Source organism: Epinephelus lanceolatus, chromosome 13 (assembly GCF_041903045.1).
Source record: "Epinephelus lanceolatus isolate andai-2023 chromosome 13, ASM4190304v1, whole genome shotgun sequence".
Classification (NCBI taxonomy): domain Eukaryota; kingdom Metazoa; phylum Chordata; class Actinopteri; order Perciformes; family Serranidae; genus Epinephelus; species Epinephelus lanceolatus.
In genome coordinates this window covers 44,897,490-44,918,174 of record NC_135746.1, presented here as the reverse complement: position 1 = coordinate 44,918,174, position 20,685 = coordinate 44,897,490, and the positions used below count along the sequence as shown (strand labels likewise).

The following is a 20,685-nucleotide window of genomic DNA, read 5'->3' as shown; positions in this document are numbered from 1 at the left end:
CTGTAGTTTAGCTAGGAACTAAACTGAATTTACTGTTGCTTGTTTTTATTGATAAGTAAACACAATGTTGTTCACCACTCCCCGCCTGTTTTTGATCATCAGTGTACTGATTTCATACTTTTCATTTTCTCATTACTTTGTATTTCAGTAACTACATTTATCTGTGATCTGAGGGTAAGTCATATGGAAGTGGAGCAGGTTACCTTTGGCACATTTGTACAAAAACAAAGGAAAGTTCTATTGTAAGTGGATAATTTGTAATGGTTTTCTTCTAGCACCACAATAAGGCCCTGATTTACACATGTAAGCATATAATGGAAAGGTAGGTTCTAAGATTAATTACATGTCCGGGTGTAGACTCTTCTGAAAAGTATGTTTTTTCAGTGGGTGAGTGTATGTATGTGTAATGTGAAAATATTTTTTATGCTTTTGTCCGCTTTTGTGTCTCTGGTTTGCTGCCTTTGTGTTGCTTCTTATAAGATAAGATAAGATAAGATAAGATAAGATAAGATAAGATACACCTTTACTGATCACACAATTGAGAAATTCCAGTGTTACAGCAGTCAAGGGGAAAGAGTCAAATTAAAGATTTCAATATTTAAAAACTTAAAAAACATGCAGAAAAAAGTACAAAAGATACAAGGAACAGCATTAAATCATAACAATAATAATAATAATAATAATAATGAGAGGGATAAAAAAAAGTGAGCAATGGATTAAAGTGAACATATTTAGTGCAAGTGAATACTGAATGTGCAAATAACAACATGGGGGACAACAATGCTTATAGTGGTGTCCATAAGTGTCCATAGTGCAGTTTACTGTGAGCAGTGCTAGTTATGAAGCCTGACAGCAGCAGGCAGGAAGGACCTACGATAGCGTTCCTTCACACACTTTGGGTGAATCAGTCTATCGCTGAAGGAGCTCTCCAGAGCTCTTTTATCTCCTCTTGCAGAGGATGGGAGTCATTAGTCCTCAGAGATGACAGCTTGGCTGTCGTCCTCCTTTCTCCCACCACCTGCACAGAGTCCAGAGAGCATCCCACGACAGAGCTGGCCTTCTTGATCAGCTTGTCCAGTCTCTTCCTATCTGCAGCCGAGATGCTGCTGCCCCAGCAGACCACTCTGTAAAAGATGGTTGATGCCACCACAGTGTCAAAGAAGGTCTTCAGGAGCGCCCCCTGCACTCCAAAAGACCTGAGCCGCCTCAGCAGGTAGATTCTGCTTTGGCCTTTCCTGTACAGTGCTGTTATGTGATTAGTCCAGTCCAGTTTATTGTTAAGATGAACACCCAGGTACTTATAAGATGTCACCATCTCAATGTCCTTTCCCTGGATGTTCACTGGTGTTGGGGGGAGGAGTGTGCACCTGCGGAAATCCACCACCAGCTCTTTGGTTTTACCCGCGTTGATCTGAAGGTGGTTCCTCAGGCACCAGTCCACAAAGTCCTGGTTCAGTTCTCTGTACTCCCTGTCGTCCCCATCTGTGATGAGGCCGATGATGACAGAGTCATCAGAGAACTTCTGCAGATGACAGGTGGGGGTGTCGTGTGTAAAGTCTGCAGTGTAGAGGGTGAAGAGGAATGGTGCCAGCACCGTCCCCTGCGGGGCCCCGGTACTGCAGACAACCAAGTCCGATACACAATCCTGGGTCCTGACATGCTGCGGCCGGTCCGTGAGATAGTCCAGGATCCAGGATGTGAGGTGATTAGCCACCCCTATGTGCTCCAGTTTGTCCCTCAGAAGTGCAGGCTGTATGGTGTTGAAAGCGCTGGAAAAATCAAAGAACATGATTCTCACAGAGCTTCCGGGCTTCTCCAGGTGGGAAAGAGCTCTATGCAGGAGGAAGATGACGGTGTCGTCCACCCCAGTGCCAGGCTGGTAGGCAAACTGCTGCGGGTCCATTGAAGGGCCTACTGCGGGGCGGAGACGAGACAGGACCAGGCGCTCCAGAGTCTTCATGAGGTCCGATGTTAATACCACCGGTCTGAAGCTGCTGAAGTCCTTGGGGTGCGGAGTCTTGGGCACAGGTACCATGCAGGATGTCTTCCACAGCTGAGGTACTCTCCCCAGCCTCAGGCTCAGGTTGAAGATGGCTTCAACTATCAAGCACAGTTGGTCTGCGCAGGACTTCAGGAGCCTGGAGCTGATGCCGTCTGGACCCGCAGCCTTCCTCGTCTTTATCCTCCTCAGCTGATCTCTCATTTGACAGGTAGTGAAGGACAAGCTGGAGCAGGGGAGCTGTGGGGGGGGGGGGTGAAGGTGAGAATGAGGGGGGTTGCAGCCGTGATGTCTGGGCCAGTGGAGGGGCAGACTGATCAAATCTATTGAAGAATAGATTCAGATCATTCATCCACTTCTGGTCGCCTCTGGCCTCGGAGTCTGGCTGTTTGTGTCCTGAGATGGTTTTCAGACCTCTCCAGACTCTGTCACTCTGCTGCAGCTGTTCCTCCATCTTCTTTTTATATTCTTCCTTTCCCCGCCTGATGTTTCTCCGTAGCTCCTTCTGCACGGCCTTCAGTTCTTCCTTATTTCCAGATATAAAAGCTCTCCTTCAGGAGAGCTTTTATATCTGGAGTAATCCAGGGTTTGGTGTTGGAGAAGCAGCATACAGTCCTGGTGGGTACGGTGCTTTCCATACAGAAGTTAATATAATCCGTAATGCATGATGTCATACTGTCAATGTCCTCCCCATGGGAATCACTGAGTACCTCCCACACAGTGGTCTCGAAGCAGTCTTTCAGGGCCTCCTCAGCCTCCTCAAACCATCTTTTCACAGTGCAGGTGGTTGCTGGTTCTCTCTGTGCCAGAGGTTTGTAGACAGGCAGAAGATGAACCAGGTTGTGATCAGCTCTTCCCAGGGGGGGCTGGGGGGGTGAGTGGTATGCCTCCTTGGTGTTGGCATAAAACAAATCCAGTGTTTTATTGTCTGTAGTGTGGCAGGAAACATACTGGGTGAAGGTGGGCAGGGTGGTAGTTGGACAGGCGTGGTTGAAGTCCCCAGAGATCAGAAGGAGGGCCTGAGGGTGCTGTGTCTGCAGCCTACTTGTAACAGAGTGGAGAATGTCACAAGCAGGCTCAGCCTTTGCAGACGGGGGGACATACACTGCTACCATAATGACATGAGAAAACTCCCTGGGTAGATAATATGGTCTCATGCCAACAGCCAGCAGCTCAATGTCCCTGCAGCAATGCTGTTCCTTGATAGTGATGTGCCCAGAGTTACACCATCTATCATTCACAAACACAGCCAGCCCCCCTCCTTTCCTCTTACCGCTGTCCGCTGTCCTGTTGTGTCTGATGAGCTGGAATCCCTCCAGCGTGGCGATCGTGTCCGGTACTTCCGCGTTCAGCCATGTCTCGGTAAACACCAGCACGCTGCTCTGCCGGTACTCCCTCTGATGGCAAGTCAGCGCCAACAGCTCGTCCATGTTGTTGGGGAGCAATCTTACGTTCCCCATGACAACGGACGGGAGGACGGGTTTTTACCGTCTCGTCCGGTGTCGGCGCTGCACTCCGGCGCGACATCCCCGTCTCCTTCTCTGCAGCTCGGCGGGAATATCGTGCCTCTCCTCGGGCTGCACTGCGATGTGTTGTAGCACTAACAGCTGGTCCCGGGTGTAAACAATGGAGGCACGGCTGGGCGCTGGACACGATCGTATCCATAGCAAAAACGGAGAAAAACCGCTATAAAGAGAGTGGTCTTCGTCTCCATAACAAAGCAAAACATAAGTGCTAGCTAGCCAAACTTAAAAAAAAAAACTCAAAGTGAGAAAGTTAAAAAGAAAAGAGAGAGAAAAGCTCGGCGGTCAGCAGGAGCTGCTGTAACAGGCGTCCGCACTAGAGGTGCCATCTTGCCAAAAATGCTCCTTGTCTCACAGATTCCAATGATACTGTATTAATGTTGATGTTAGTTTTAGTCATTTTATTCAACAAAGGACGACATGTTAAAATACGTAACAGTTCAGTCAATTTATTGAGTTCTCCAGAGCCAAAAGCTTCAAAATGTGGTTTCACACAAGTTCCATAATTTTTGGGTAACAATTTCTTTGAACATTTCAAGAAACATGGCTGCAAAATGTAAACAGAGGTTTGAGCTCAGAATAACAGTAATAAAGGTCTTAACATCCCATACACAGCAAAGATCCACAAAATGAAAGAAATGGCAACAATGAACTTAAAAATATTTTTAGGTGTAATGCTGTACAAAGATTGGTAGTGTGTTTTGATTTCCATTACACAACTACAGGAAGTAAATATCCTGTGTGGACCGTTTCTATTTTTGTTAATGTGCTCTTATTTTTCAAATCAGAAATATCTGAGGGGTTTTGTTTCCTTTAATGTACTCAATACGGCTATGATTTTAGGAATGCCTCTCTTGAAGAAAATGCAAGGTTGCAAAACAAATCAATACCATGATTTCCATCATCTTCAAATGGATCAAAAGTCTGCTGAACTGCATATGTGTGTCACTGATGGAAATGTTAATTGATGGAACAACAACATTATTTGTCGATAACTCTGAAAGCGATCTGTTAGCATCAATACCAAAGCCACTGTATATGTCACAAATACCATTCATACTTGGGTTATGTATTCCTGCATTGTTGACTATGCCCCTTTGCCACAACTGGAGAGGAGTTAGCCCCCCTTGTGTTGAAAGTCCATGGTTATTCCAGTGGTTCTGAAATTCAGTGGCAGCTCTCTGAATTTGTGGCAAATAAATATAATGAAGACAAAATAAATGGAGCTCATTAAGTGAATCTAAAACATTGTGCTCCTCCATAAAGTTGAAAAGATTAACAAAATGAAATGACACTACTCAATTTAGCTCTGCCCACAATCTTTCAATTCTTTGATTATGCACTGACCTGCCAGTAATAATATTACGTCTGTTCAGTCCTCTCCTGTAGAGCATGAAACAGGCAACACCAGTGTTTTCCATTCCATGATCGCATCTAACCCTGGACGGTATTCCAAAGTTCTGAACATCAGCAATGAATAGAGACAAAACACTAGAGGCTCTGTTGTTGTCTAGACAAGCAAGGTAGATGATGGTTCGACTGAAACCATCGACACAGCCATGGAACACCATCCTCCACCTCACAAGTTTGTGGTTTCCGTCGATGTGCCTGAGAGAAATTGAAATCATAGTAAATTGTGTGGAAAAAACAGTGGTGTAAGAAGTATTCAGATCGTTTACTCAAGTAAAAGTACAAATACAGCAATGTAAAAATACTCAATTTTAAATAAAAGTCCTGCATGAAAGATTTTAAGTAAAAGTATATAAGTATTGTGAGCTTGCTGTAGTTAAAGTATTGCAGTAAAAGTAGTGTTTGGTTCCTCTGACTGATAAATTATTATATATGACATCATTAGATTACTAATAGTGAAGCATTAGGGCTCTAGTTTCGCAGCGGGGGCGCAGCGCACCTGCGCTTTGCCAACTGGGTGTGGCCAGGCGGACTTTGTAAGTTTGGCACACCGTGTGCCCTGGCGCAGCTACTCCTCTATCCCACCTCCGTACCTCCTACCGGCGCAAGTCGGAAAGAGGGAGGAGAGAAGGCATTGAGTGGGTTTTACACACATCACACCAATCAAATGAGCCCCTCTCCTCGCCCCTTAAATGCGCCGCGCGAAGGTGTAATGAGAGTTTACTCAATTCGCCATGGCAGAAGAGAGCAGCAGCGTCAGATGGCCAAACTCCTCCCAGGAGGAAACTGATATTTTGGTCCGGGAGGTCCAAGCTTGCAGTGTCCGAATATACGGAACTGCGAGCAGATCTCCACGGGCTGATGATGCAAAGGTAGCCTGGTAGGAGGTCACCACAATTGTAAATTTATGTTGCGTTTCTCTCGTGCGCACGTGCGCACGTGCGCTCTCTCTTTCTCTCTTTCTCTCTCGCAGTCTCACTCTGTTTCTTTTCTTTTGGCTTTTCTAAGATGACAGATGCTGAATATATACTCCCTATCTGATGCTATGGCTGTTTGTGGTTGGCTGAGAGGGATGTGAACTCATTAGTTTGCAAGCTGTGTTAATCAAATCAGGTTCGGTTTCCATTACGCGTGCCAAATGGTGCCAATCCCCTTTGATCTGACAGCAGATGTGACGGGACAGTCGATATAGAGATACATTTACGTGCTGATTGCAGATAGTTGCATTGAATAGTGGTTTTGTGGCTATTTATTGCATTGTTAATGTGCCTGATATTCTGGAAACCTGCCTGTGAGGTTTTGGTGACGTGTGCACACTGTCCGCCGGTCAGCCAAACTTCGGCTTACACCGGCTGCGCTCCCCTTGCGCTGACAGTAGACCTGGTTTCAGCTGGCGAGCTTTTAGCACACCTTCGGCGAAGCCTTTTGGCACGAAACTGTCACTGCGACACCTCCCCCTGCTGCGCCGCCACACCCATCTCAGCGCACCTCAGTCTGCCAAACTGCCAAACTGAGCGCGCCTCGGGTTGCGCTACTCGAAACTAGCTCTGCACGGGGTTCACCACCCTGCGCCACCTGCACTGCGCCAGGAAAATAGAGCCCTTAGTGTTCAATTTCATTTAACAATGTGTTGTATTTTAAAAGCTTGTTATATTATCAATTGTGTCAATATGTTTCTGAAAAGGAACTAAATCTGTCAAATAAATGTAGTGGAGTAGAAAGTACAATATTTCCCTCTGAAATGTAATGGAGTGGAAGTATAAAGTAGCATTCAATGAAACACTGAAGTGAAATACAAGTACCTCAAAGTTTAGTAAATATACTTACTGGTAGTTACTTTCCACCACTGGGGCAAAGTATAACAAGGCCAAGGTTATACATGAATAATTAAATACTAAAAGAAAATTCTTAATAATGAGCTATTTTACTTTTGATATATGACTTATACTTGTAATCAAGTGTTTTTACACTTATTTTCATTCAAATTAGGTACTTCTTGCACCACGTCCAAGTGGATTGTAAGAAACTGATACTGACTTTTTTTTTAAAGATATTTATATGGGCATTTTTTGCCTTTAATTGATAGGATAGTGAAGTGTGAACGGGGAAGAGAGAGAGGGAGAGACATGCAGCAAGGGGCCACAGGCTGGAGTCGATCCCGTGCCACTGCGGTTGCAGCCTTGTACATGGGGCGCCTGCTCTACCACTAAGCCACCGGCGCCCCTAAACTGATAGTGACTTTGTGCTACTTGATTTACGCTAAGTTGTATTGTTGGGAATTTACTCACCATAATTGATTAGGGGTTGCAACACTGTAAACTTGTTGACGTATTGCATGGCGTCTTCTGAAGGACCGTGCAATAGGGTCAATTTCTTGCAGACTCTGTCTAACACGCCACCTTTGAATACGTAGTCCACGTGACCTCAAGCTCCCATGCACATAACGTTCACCTGCATTTGTGGTATACTGAATAATTTCACCAACAACTCTGTTCAGGTTGTCATTTGATAGTGTTGCATATGTTAGTGGCTGAACACCAAGCCGCTGTCTGTGCCTGTAGAGAGTCCGACAGCTGACCCCCAAGCATGTTGCAATGCTTTGCCAGTTCATTCCAAGGGATACTAAATGCTGTATCTAGGTCTGCCTTGATGTCCAGTCATGACAGGTGGAGGCAACAGAGCATAACTGTCGTCAGCCCTGGTTCTTTGTCTGGTTTCATGAGCAGTCAGCAAACACTGAAGACATCCATACAAGGACTCTAATGTATTGACTGCTTCTCTATTTCTTGAATCTTCAACAAATCTTGAGATTGACAGAAATCCAGATAAGGTTTGAATGTGATCACGAAGTTCTCCATACAGCCTTTCATGAACAAAACAATCTGTAGTTTCTCCATGCAGTTGTTCAATACATTATAAGACATTGTTAAAAAAATGTCTAATACAGGGGTCGCGTTAACCGGATATTCTCAGTCATTGACCGTGTTTTTACAACAATGACCGGAAAATCTGAAGGCTGTCGGTCATTTTGACTGGTTGCAATTACCACCCCTGCCCACTTGGCAGCAGAGTGCACAGTCAGTGGTTTAAGTGGCTGCCATTTTCACACTGCAGAGAAAAAGTCATTCATCTGCTTCATGTAGCGCTGTTGACATAACGCCTTGGACACACCGGACGCGGAACCGAAGCACAGCGCCCAGCAGCGGAGGCAGTTTTCAATTGGCGCCTATGTTAACCTATCTGACTGTCCACACAGGCCACTGAGCAGAGCGGAGTGCCCGTGGAGGCAGCGCTTCAGTTTGGCGTCTGGTCTATTTTTGATGCGAGCCGCGAGCGCTTCTGTCAAGCTAGATAGAGCGGATCGTACCAAACAGGAAGTCAGACACAGAAAAGAGGCCAATTTTCAAAATAAAATTACAGCTCGCACTGAGGAACGTGAGGAGAAAATACCGTGTTTATAATTTTATTGTGGCCAGCCTAAGGCACACCTGTGCAATAATCATGCTGTCTAATCAGCATCCTGATATGACACACCTGTGAGGTGGGATGGAATATCTCGGCAAAGGAGAAGTGCTCACTAACACAGATTTAGACAGATTTGTGAACAGTATTTGAGGGGAAATGGTCTTTTGTGTATGTAGAAAAAGTTTTAGAGTTTTCTTTGAGTTCAGTCCATGAAAAATGGGAGCAAAAACAAAAGTGTTGCGTTTATATTTTTGTTCAGTGTATGTGAGAGTGAAAATATATGTATGTAAAAGAAGAGTGAAAATATATGTATTTGAAAGGAGAATGTATGTGTGTGAGAGTGAAAATATATGTGAAAGAAGAGTGAAAATATATGTATTTGAAAGGAGAATGTATGTGTGTGAGAGTGAAAATATATGTGAAAGAAGAGTGAAAATATATGTATGTGAAAGGAGAATGTATGTGTGTGAGAGAGAAAACATATGTATGTGAAAGGAGAATGTATGTGTGTGAGAGAGAAAATATATGTATGTGTAAGGAGAATGTATGTGATTGAGAGGGCCAGAATGAATTATGGCTTGTACGGCCCCTCATAAACAATCATGGGTCCTAGACTCATTCATGACTCCGTGCAGTAGTTTAACCAAAATAAAGTTCTTTAAAGTCATTATTAGTTAATAATAAAAAAAATTAAATGAGAAAAAGCAAAACCAAAAAAATTGCGAGGCTGACAACTTTACGAGATAGACTACTCACGACTTTATCCAGGGGAAGAGGAGGATGCGGATGGGGAGGAGAGGTGTCTGAAGAAGTACTCTGCTTCTTCAGGAGAGCTGAACACTTTTGGTTTTCCCTCCACCATCACTCTCAGCTTGGCAGGATATAGCACAAAGTACTTCATGTTGGCGGCATGGAGAAATTTTCTGACAACTTCAAACTGTCTACATTTCTTCACCAAACCAGCGCTGACATCCGGATATATGTGGACACGAGCGCCCATGTAGATGAGCTCCCCTTTCTCCCTGGCCAGGCGTAAAACCTTCACTTTGTCCTGGAAGTGAGGAAACTTAAACAGGATGGGTCGTGGAGAAGCCGAGCTGGTGTTGGAGCTGAAGGTGGGAGAGCGATGAGTTCTTTCAATGACCAGTGCCATAGGAAAGTTGTCCTTACCGAGAAGTTGAGGGATCAGCTGGTTCATAGAGGCGATCACATCTCTACCTTCCTTATGTTCTGAAACACTGATGAGATGGAGGTTAGAGGACCAACTTCTGTTCTCAGCTTCCTCAGCTTTATCCTTCAGGTAGGCATTCTCTTTTTCCAAAGCTTGCACATGTTTTGACAGATCGAACGATGATAGAACGTTTGACCAATGTTGTCTTTATAGGCACTCACCCGCTGGTGGATTTCTGATATGTTATCACTCATTGCAGATAATGATCCCTGAATATTGTTTAGGCCAGCTTGCATGGTCTCTATTTTTTTGTCAAAATGAGCCGTCATATCAACTTTGAATTGTTGAATGGCTTGCCAGATTGATTGAAGATTGACCTTGGCCATGACTCAGAGCAAACTGTTTTCTGCACGAGAAAAATTACTCCACAGGAAGGACCATCAGCTGGTAGTAGAGGAAAAAAATCAAAACGTAGTCGATATACTTTTATCTGTCAGTGTGGATGGGACGATCAGAGCAATTTTATTAGCCCAAATTGGAAGAGCAGTCTGAAGTCTGCAACAGACGCTCACGCAGCCGTGGCCATCTTTACTCTCTCGATCTGAAATGTGTATATGGCAGATAATTTAGAGAAACAGCAGCCAAAGAAAATACCACAAAGTAGAGTGACAGACTCTTCAGCTTAATAGTTTAATATTTGTTTGATAAAAAATATAAAAATGTTAAAAAGCTTCATCCAAGACAAAACATGGTGAGTAATGCTAATGCATAAAGTTTAAAAGATTGTTTAAAAGCAGTAATTAAAAGTGATGTTTAATTTCATTTTATGAAAAAGTGAATATATTGAGTATGGCAGTGATTCCTGGTGTGTTGGCATTAAGCACAAATCTATTAATAGAAAGATAGATAGATACATGTACATAAATTTATATATTGTTTCCTGTTCAGAGTTTTCATCAAAACGCCTAACATGGCTTACACCTAAAATCTTAAGGCAAACAAAGTTAATAAACTAAAAAAAACAAATAAATTAACTAAATGTAAACTGCAAATTAAATTACTTTACATTACTAACCTTTTTTTTTTTGGAAAAAATGGGGAAAATATTTGAATCTAGTGTACTTTTAAGTGGAGAAATAATATTTTTTCAAGTGGGAAAATTGCACATTAATAAGGCAACTTAAACCATTATTTCTGAGAATTTTCTCTTGGTGTTTGTTTCATCTAATCATTTTATTTAAGCCTGAATTTCAGGTTCCTGGACTACAAGGCAGGACAACAGGCAGATGCTACACAGCCAACTATACCATCCTTTGCCCAGAAACAAGTGCATACCAATCTCAAGAACAATTACTGAGAAATACATACCAGTTTTGGTAAAGCACGTTAAGGAGACTGTTTTGGAGAAGCTGGAGAAAAAAATCAACAGTGTCCTTAACTATTGACATCTGGTCTGATCACAGGCTGCGCTCCTTCCTTGGAGTAACAGCTCATTTGTGCAATGAGTCAAAGGAGTGCTATGCCCTTGAATTCTACTTGCTGAACTGTAGACGTTTCCCAGGCAAACATAGTGGAGAGCGAATTTCCTCTGTCTTTGAGGAGATCACAGAAGAGTATGATATCTTTTAGAAGATAACTTATATTGTCACAGACAATGCTGCCAACATGAAGTGTGCTTTTAAAGTTCGCATGCCACAACAGCAGTCAGATGACAGCGAGAGTGAGGAGGAAAATCTAGATGATCAGTACCTGTGGGAGGACATGAATCCTGTGGAAGACACAGAGCTACCCTGGTCATCAGGTAAATGTATTTTTTGTTTTGTTCACTCCCTGCAGTTAGTTGTGAATGACAGCATGAAGGAAGTTAGAGCCATCTCTCACGCCATTGCCAAAACATCACGCTTCTCAACTCTGTTACACAGCAGCTCACAGTTCAAAGAGAAGTTTGAGGCTGCATTTGACTCTACTAATACTATTCCAACTGGAAACAACACTCGCTGGAACAGCACTTTCAAACAAGTGCAGCAAGTGGTATTCTGCACTTGTGAGTGGAACCAGCTTAAGGAATTGACATCAATTTTCGCACCATTCTTGGAGGCAACAGACCTGACAGAGGGAGGGAAATCAGTTACCATTAGCATGGTGGTTCCCACTGTTCTGGACTTGTATACACATCTTGTGAAGATGGAGGAGACACGAATACAGTGTCAGCCAATAGTAAAGGCCTCATCAGTCTCTGATGAGAAGATTCAGTGGAATCTTTGCCAAAACAAACATGACCAAAGACGGTGGGGAAGAGGAATCTTTCAGCCACAATGTGTACTTTTTGGCTACAATGCTTGACCCACAGTTTGGATTAAAAAAAGGGTGGATCTGGATGTTACAAATGGGCAAAATGCAACATCAATCAAGAAGTTCAGAGATGATCTGAAGAAAACACTGACAGGCATACACACATACATTTTACATCGAAAGAAAAATTAATTAGTCTTGTAGTGGAATTTATTAGGTTTTAATTTCATATTGTAAAACTCTGATACCGTCTTTGTATTTCACCTTTAGGGAATATGCTTGTTCTAAACATATTGTTAGAGCAGTTAAGTATTCCATACCTGCTGACACTGTATCACTATGTGTCTTTCTATCTAATTCAGTAATTTTCTTTCATTTGCTTGTATTTTTCAGACACTTTGATCTCTGAGGTTGAGAACAACAAATACTTTGATGCCATACAGGACACTGACACTGACAATGCACTTGTCTTCTGGTACAAAAACCATGACAGATTCCCACAACTCCACAACTTGGCACTGAAGGTGCTGTCAGTTCCTGCATCCTCTGCACCAGTTGAGAGGGTTTTTAGTAGAGGAGGCATCATAATGAGACCCCACCGTGCACGTTTAGGTCACAGAATGCTGCAGTCTCTCATGTTTTTGAAATGCAACCAAGCTCTTCTTTAAATCTTAATTTCCATGGAAAGAAATGGGACTACCGTAAGAAACCTCAGAGTAATATTTGACCAAGACTTGTCTTTTAATTCTCACTTAAAACAAATCTCACGGACTGCATTTTTTCATCTACCTAATATTGTGAAAATTAGGCCCATCCTGACCCGAAAAGATGCAGAGAAATTGGTCCACGCTTTGTTACCTCTAGACTGGATTACTGTAACTCCCTATTATCAGGTAGCTCTAATAAGTCTTTAAAAACTCTCCAGCTAATTCAGAATACAGCAGCACTTGTACTAACAGGAACTAAGAAACAAAATCATATTTCTCCTGTTTTAGCTTCTCTGCACTGACTCCCTGTAAAATCCAGAATTGAATTTAAAATCCTACTGTTAACTTACAAAGCTCTAAATGGTCAGGATCCATCATATCTTAGAGAGCTCATAGTGCCCTATTATCCCACCAGAACACTGCGCTCTGAGAATGCAGGGTTACCTGTGGTCCCTAAAGTTACCAAAAGTAGATCAGGAGCCAGAGCCTTCAGTTATCAGGCTCCTCTCCTGTGGAATCTTCAATTAAGACTCCTCTTTGATAAAGCTTATAGTTAGGGCCGGCTCAGGCTTGGCTTGTACCAGCCCCTAGTTAGGCTGACTTAGGCCTAGTCTGCCGGGGGACCTCCTATAATACACCAGTCACCTTCTCTCCTTCTCTCTCTCTCTCTCATGTCCTGTTACTGCATCTTGCTAACTCAGCTGTACTGCATGTCACTAACTCGGCTTCTTCTCCGGAGCCTTTGTGCTCCACTGTCTCGCAGGTTAACTCGTATCGCAGCAGTGCCTGGATAGTGTGACATGTGTGGTTGTGCTGCTGCCGTGGTCCTGCTAGATGCCTCCTGCTGCTGCTGTTATCATTAGTCATACTTCTACTGTTATTATACACATGTGATTATTGTGACATATGTATACTATCAGATATTAATATATACTTTAAACATATTCAGTTTTTCAGTTTCAGTTTATTATTATTATCAGACTCAAGGTCCATACTAAAAAACATACAACACTCAATACAAAAAAAACAGATCACTCAATCAATTAACAACATATCCTAGACATAAGAGATTTTTAAAATAATAAACACATTCAAAAAGAATAGAAAGAAGGAAAAAAGAAAACAGTGCTAAACAAGACAATCATACCAATGTTTCCACAAAGGTGACCGATATCTCACATCACTGACATGAGGGCTAACCAGCTGAGCAATGATGGCATTCTGAGAAACATTCAGTCTGCAGATAAACTTGTACATCAGATGTCTAAGCAAAGCCTGAAATGAGCTGACTCTCACCTTACAGAACAGCTCACGTGCACTACACCATCTCGGCTGTTTCAATAGTATCCTCATGCAATCATTGTAAGCAATCAGCAGCTTATGAATGCTCGCTTTCTTAAATTTACACCATAATGGGGCAGTATAGAGCGGGGTACAATATGCCCTAAAGAGACAGATCTTCACTTGGTCTGAACACATGTTAAATTTCCTTCTCAACATGTTTGCCTGAGCATATAGGACTCGGCACTGTCTATTAATATCATCATCATCAGTTAATTGATCTGTGATGAAATGGCTGAGGTATTTTATTTTAGTACAGACATTCAACATTTGTCCTGTTAGATAAAAAATTGGAAATGTAAGGTCTCTATCCTCTTTAGTTCGACATAGCATAACCATACTCTTCCTGGCATTATACAATATATCATGGTTGATCCCATACTCAGAACATATATTGAGCAGTTGTTGCAATCCAGCACTGCTGGGGGAGAAAATTGCCAAATCGTCAGCATACATGAGATAGTTTAAAAGAGTGTTTCCAATTACACAGCCTGTTCTACAGGCGCCTAGTTGATGAGAAAGATCATCCATGTAGATGTTAAAAAGGGCTGGAGAAAGTAGCCCCCCCTGGCGGACGCCATTACTAACACAAAAGCAGTCGGAAACTCTGTTGCCCCATCTAACCTGCATGCTCTGGTTAGCATACCAGTACACCAGTATTCTTATGATGCTATTAGGCACACCCCTTTGACTCAGTTTAAGAAACAACTTTTTGTGATTGACTCGATCAAAAGCCTTCGAGGCTTCGATGAAGCTGATTAGTACTGAGGAGTTTTGTCTTCTGTACAGATCAACGGCCTCTTTTAGAGCATAAATACATAAGTCCGTACCATGCTTAGACTTATATCCAAATTGGTTATGTGTGGTGGATACAAATTCACATAGATGGTCCAACAGGATCTTTTCCAGAATCTTGGAAACCACACTGGCTAGTGCAATAGGCCTATAGTTGTCCATGCTCCCAATCTTGCCTGCTTTATCCTTGATGACAGGGACAAGAGTGACGGACAACATAGAATCTGGCAGCAGCCTGTGGGTCATGAGACCAGTGAAACAGATGGCCAGGAGAGCAGCAACCCTTGGGCTAGCAAACTTTAGATGTTCTGCAGTGATTTGGTCTGAGCCACATGCTTTGTCATTATCGAGTTGTGTTATTGCCTGATAGACTTCATTAGTTGTAATCCCAACTGCATCACTATTATCAATAGTACCAACTATGTAGGGATCACTTTTAACACAATTAAATAACTCAAAATAATGTTGCTTCCACAGGTTGGCTATATTATCAGTTCCAGAAACACCCTCTAAAGTGCAAGGCAATGATCTAGTGCACATATTAAGAGATTTCACCTCTTTCCAGAAACCTTGTACATTATTACTGAAGAGTTTTTCTGCCATAGAGTCAGCTCTGAGAACCTGCTCATTTTTACATACATAGCGAACAGCATATTTATACTTAGCATTGGTTAATTTTTTAAGATCCAAGACAGGCCCTTGCCTAGGCCGGCCTGCCAGAACCCAGGCTTTATAAGCCTCCTTGGCCTCTGCATGATATGCAGCAACATACCTGTTCCAGCCTGGCTTAATATTGCTTGCCTTATGAGAGTATGTGTAGTATGGTCTATTGGCCTCCAATACAGCTGCCACAATACAATCATACATAACACATAGGTCTTCACGATGAGAGACTTCATTACAGTTTACATCTGAACACATGATAGCACATCTGGGTAAGTGTACATCAGCCAAAAGGACATCAGTTCTCCCATAATATGTAAGAATGTCCTCATTTCTGAGTTTATGCCACTCCAGTTTAGCCTTATGGGCACCAGCGCTCTCATGGGCCATCTCAGGGAGACGATCCACATCAAGAGTCATAATAAAAGGTACATGATCTGACAGTGACATATCATACATTATCTCCATTGATTGCAGGGTGGCATGAGCCTCAGCAGTGCTAATGCAGTGGTCTAGCCACGATGTAGAATGCCAGGCCTCACTTATATAGGAGTAACTTTCAGAAGGTAAAAGCAATTGACTGGATAGTATAAGATTGTTATCATCACAAAATTGTAGCATATGTTTAGAGAACCTACCACACCTATTTCTGAGGTTGGCATTCATGTCACCAACCACATAAACACATGCAGAGTGGTTGTCAATAACAAAAGAGTTTATAAAAGCTAATTTATTCAAATATTCATTCTCATTTTGTTGGCATTCATATGGCATGTACACATTCAAGATAATAAAAACTTTGTTTGTCGTAACCATAGCTGGCTAAATCATTCAGGCCTCATCAATCATTGCAGGTTAAACTAATTTACAGCATATGTGGCATCTTGCACCACTTAAGCAGACTGAGCAGCATCGCATTAATGGAACTGAACCCTCAGCCTTTGCAGGCCAAGCAGCATCACATTAATGGAATTGAACCCTCAGCCTTCGCAGGCTAAGCAGCATTACATTCATGGCATTGAACCCTCAGCCTTCGCAGGCTAAGCAGCATTGCATTCATGGAATTCAGCCCTCAGCGTTTGCAGGCTAAGCAGCACCACATTCACAGCATTCAGCCCTCAGCCTTTGCAGGCCAAGCAGCATCACATTCACAGCATTGAGCCCTCAGCCTTGCAGGCCAAGCAGTCTAAAAAAAAAGTTATCTATAATTCTGTGTTTTGCTTATTTTGTGTCTTATCTCTTTGCAGATCATTTAACTATGTTTGATTTATCATGGCTTGCTCACTGCAGCTCCTTAAGTAAATATTCTTTGGGGGTAATTTTAGGCTGTGTTCTTTTCTTGAAGGGGCCTTCGCCCTTTTCATATTGTGAGATTCTTCTTGCTGCCGCTCAGATGTCCCACAATCTCAAATAATCTCCCTCTGGTGTCTATGCGCCAAAGACTTTGTTAAAATCATATCCGCACAATCACCTTGTTAATCTGTACACCTGTATTTCGCATTTCATTTAATTAACAAAAGGTTGATAACACATTGAATTGCCATTCTTTGAACCTCTCTTTTTGAACCAAGAGCGCCATTTAGTGGGCTCCAAAAATAAAGAAAATGCTTCACGAGGCTTCAGTCGGCCATTGCTGCCAATCAGACATAGAGTAGGACAGGTCATGCCTTTTCCATCCAATGAAAAGAAAAATGGCCTTCTGGACAGAAGAATTCACATTTCTTAAGAAGTGTTTTAAACTCCACCTCCAAATTAAATGACTGTAGCTTCTGAACCACTCTGAATACATGCATGCATGAGGTCTTGTCAGAAAGAAAACTCCCTAAAGTTTCTTGTGAAAGGGTCAGAAACACTCTGGGTGATACAGAGACAGACTAATGGGCCTCTGAGCTCAGTAAAAAATTGAAGATTTTGCCTAAAATAAAATAAAAAATGTATTTCAGGATGAATAACTGTCTGTTGCTTCATCTGAGCACACGTTTCAAACTTGAAGAAGACTGCACCAAGTATGACCATTCTACAGTGTTTTTCCATGAAAAGATCCAGACAGAGCTCCCAAAGACAAGTCGGTCACTTGGCTTAAAAACAGTTCTGTCAGTGATCAAACAACACTCAGCCAGCTTCAAACATTGTAACTTACTGAAATCAGGGGTGATTGTGATAGCTGATGTTGTTTTTGACACAGAAACACCATAAAATATCACCAGAATAAAGCCATCTGAAAGTGAAAGTTATGATCCCACTTTCTAGACTGTATATTTCAGCCAAAAATAGTGGTAGGGGTAACTCTTACCTTTATAAACCAGCTAAGTCCCCACTAACAGCTCCACATAAAATCGTGAGTAATCCTTTAACTTTTCCCGTCGAAAAACGGCATGACATGACTTGTCACTACTCATTGCGATTTTGGACTTTGTGTGTTTAGGTCACACTGGTGCAAAATACATAATAAATAAAAGAAAAATGATGTTATTTTTGAAAAGTCAAGACCTTCCTGAATCCGGCAATACCAAACATCACATGGTTTGATGACGTAGTGCACCTGGGAGATACCATTTAACAGAGGAGGAGGGGAGCAAGGATGTCGGCGTCCTGGCGGAGTTAGAGAGGTTAAAGAAAAGGGACGTGCAATTTCTAAAATCTGTCACTTTTATTTTCCCGTTAAAGGATAACTTCGGTATTTTTCAACCTGGGCCCTATTTCCCCATGTGTATGTGTGCGTATGATTCATAGGTACATACACCATTTAAAATTGGTTCAGTATTGAGGGAGCCGGCAGCCACGAAGTAGATATTGGGGCAAATGCGTCCCGTATAAGTTTGCGCATTAAAAGTGATTTTTTTCGCCACTGACAGGTTCAGATCGCCAGTGCTAACTCTGTAAATAGCATACTAAGCGTTTCCCTGACCCTTCACCTCCTCCCGGCTGTGTGTGACGTCATCTCGCGAGAGCTTTGCTTGTTGCCGGAAGAAAACGGGGTACGATATATACGAAGGCAAAGTATGCAACAGTAAACGTGTGTCTCTGAGACAATTCTAGGTATCAGTATTACATGCATAAAGACATATTAGTTATACTTACTTGATGGATAGTTGACCACTTAGTCCCTGTGGTTTTGGCCGCCTCCTCCAATTTATTTTGGGCACATGAAAAAAGGTATCCAGCACTGTCCTATTGATCAGAGGGGGGAAATCCTCTAACGTAGTTACACAGCGTTTGGTAGTTTCTGTATCATCCCAGGACACGTCGAGACCATGGATATTGGGCAACAGGTCCCACTCGTTGCAACACAGACATTCTTCCTCTGTGGGCATGGAGTCACAGCAACCACAGGAGCACCACCAGTCTAGCCTGGTTCCAGACCATAGACCCCGCCCACTCAACTGAGTAGGCTTGCATCTCTGGTCTGGCATACTTCAATGAATTTGCGATTTATCTCATCCAAACGATGGACGGACCAATGAACGCCGGGGGTCTAGCGATTAGCCAATCAGCGCCACGCTGATGTCAAGCTGAACGCCGGTGGGTAACTGGTAAGGATAGCAACAATGGCGACCACTACAGATCCTACAGACCACATTAACGATGCTATCGAGGTATTTCGCCACTACTCGCGTTAATGGAGGACCAAAGTAAAGAAGCTGCTAAACTGGATTTAACGGCGATGCAGCTGGGCGTGCACGACGACGGAGACATTTTAAACGGGCAATGCTCGCTTGTTTTCGGCACTCCCGAGGCATGGATACTAATGACGTCAGATTCTGGGTGAGTCGTTGATCTCTACTGATTGGTTAGGGAAAAAATCAAATTCCCTCCCCCTTGTAAATCACCTTCAATGGAAGCCATGTCAGACTGAAGGTTCTGGGAGCTTCAGTCTGACACTCAGGCTACCACCAGTCCTCAGAGATTCACGCTCGTGCAGCCGCTGCTTCACCCTCGTCTGCTCGTTGACCCTCTCTCTCTAGGCAACAAGGAAAGCTTCAGGCAACAAGGAAAGCTCTCACGAGATGACGTCACACACAGCCCACAGGAAGTGAAGGGTAAGGGAAACGCTTAGTATGCTATTTACAGAGATAGCACTGGCGATCTGAACCGGTCAGTGGTGAAAAAAGCACTTTTAATGCGCAAACTTATACGGGACGCATTTGCCCCCATATCTACCTCGCGGCTGCCGGCTCCCTCAATACTGAACCAATTTTAAAACAAGTTGTACCTATGAATCACACGCACACATACACATGGGGAAATAGGGCCCAGGTTGAAAAATACCAAAGTTATCCTTTAAGTACAGGGGTCACATGGTGCAATGAAATGAATAAATGAATGAATGAGAAAATAAGGATAATTGCTTATGCAAGAGATTCACTCAAGCTAATGCCAGAGAATGATTCTAAATTCTTCCTTGAGAATTAAAGGTAAAATTAAAAGCAGTTATTGTTTCAGTCACCAGAATGCAGGAAATAAACACACTGAAACGTAAGTCCCCAGAAGTTTTGGTTTCAAAATTTTCCATATTTTGGAGGTCTCAAGTTTGGCAAGTAGAGGTTATGTTTGTCTGACTGCACTTTCATTATTCACAGTAATAAAGGTGCAATTTCTATCACATCATGCTAACAGTACAGTCATACCAATGACTCACTGCAGTTTCTGAACAGCGCTAAGATTCAGGGCTAACTTGCTCACCTTTGGTAATGAAGGAGCCGTTCCTGCTGAGGGCCGAGTCTTTGCTTGAGGTGGAGTCACAGCGAAGCAGGGGCTCCGATTCATCGGGGAAGAAGCCTTTGGTACGGTCCACCGGCGACTGCTCCACGCCTGTGCCGCTGGCCCCGCCCATGCTCCCACCACTGTTGCCACTGCTGCCACTGCTGCCAATGCTGCCGGGAGACTCGAGTGGCTTGTGGATGGGACTGAGGCTTTGGCTTACATTCACTGAGGTCATCAGCTGGTTGATGTCAAACTGGACAGACACAGAGAGATGGGAGGATGTGAGAGTGAAGAAGAGTATATCATAACAAGAAATGGAAATACAAAACAGCAATAATAATAATAATACACTTTCTTTTACAGGGCACCTTTTACTCAAGAAATGCAGCACAGAGTGCTTCATAATAAGGGCATTATGGGCACTGAGTGCTTCACACAAGAATACACAGCATCAATTTAAAACAGGCAAATGAGGCAATTCAATATAAAAGGACATTTAAATACAGTTTAAAACAAAAAAGGGTGAAAACAGAGGCATCATAGCTCAGTATTAGCAAAACCATAAATCTTAAAATCATAAAATAATCAAACTATAAAATCAAAAAAAACAAAAAC

The 20,685-nt window shown here is 42.8% G+C and overlaps 1 protein-coding gene and 1 pseudogene across 4 annotated transcripts in view; one reads left to right on the top strand and one right to left on the bottom strand.

The window, feature by feature from the left end:
* tnfrsf21 (tumor necrosis factor receptor superfamily, member 21) overlaps window positions 1-20,685 on the bottom strand; it is a 301,642-nt gene that overhangs the window by 30,588 nt on the left and 250,369 nt on the right. For 2 of the 4 annotated variants that reach the window (XM_078174118.1, XM_033620070.2), the window contains exon 5: window positions 20,050-20,323. In XM_078174118.1, coding sequence (XP_078030244.1) covers window positions 20,050-20,323 — 274 coding nt within the window. Of the gene's footprint in view, window positions 1-3,955; window positions 5,131-9,153; window positions 10,170-20,049; window positions 20,324-20,685 lie in introns of those variants that run through there. The other 2 variants (XR_013493186.1, XM_078174119.1) reach the window with 2 other exon arrangements.
* Window positions 10,421-13,020, top strand: LOC144466576 (uncharacterized; annotated as a pseudogene).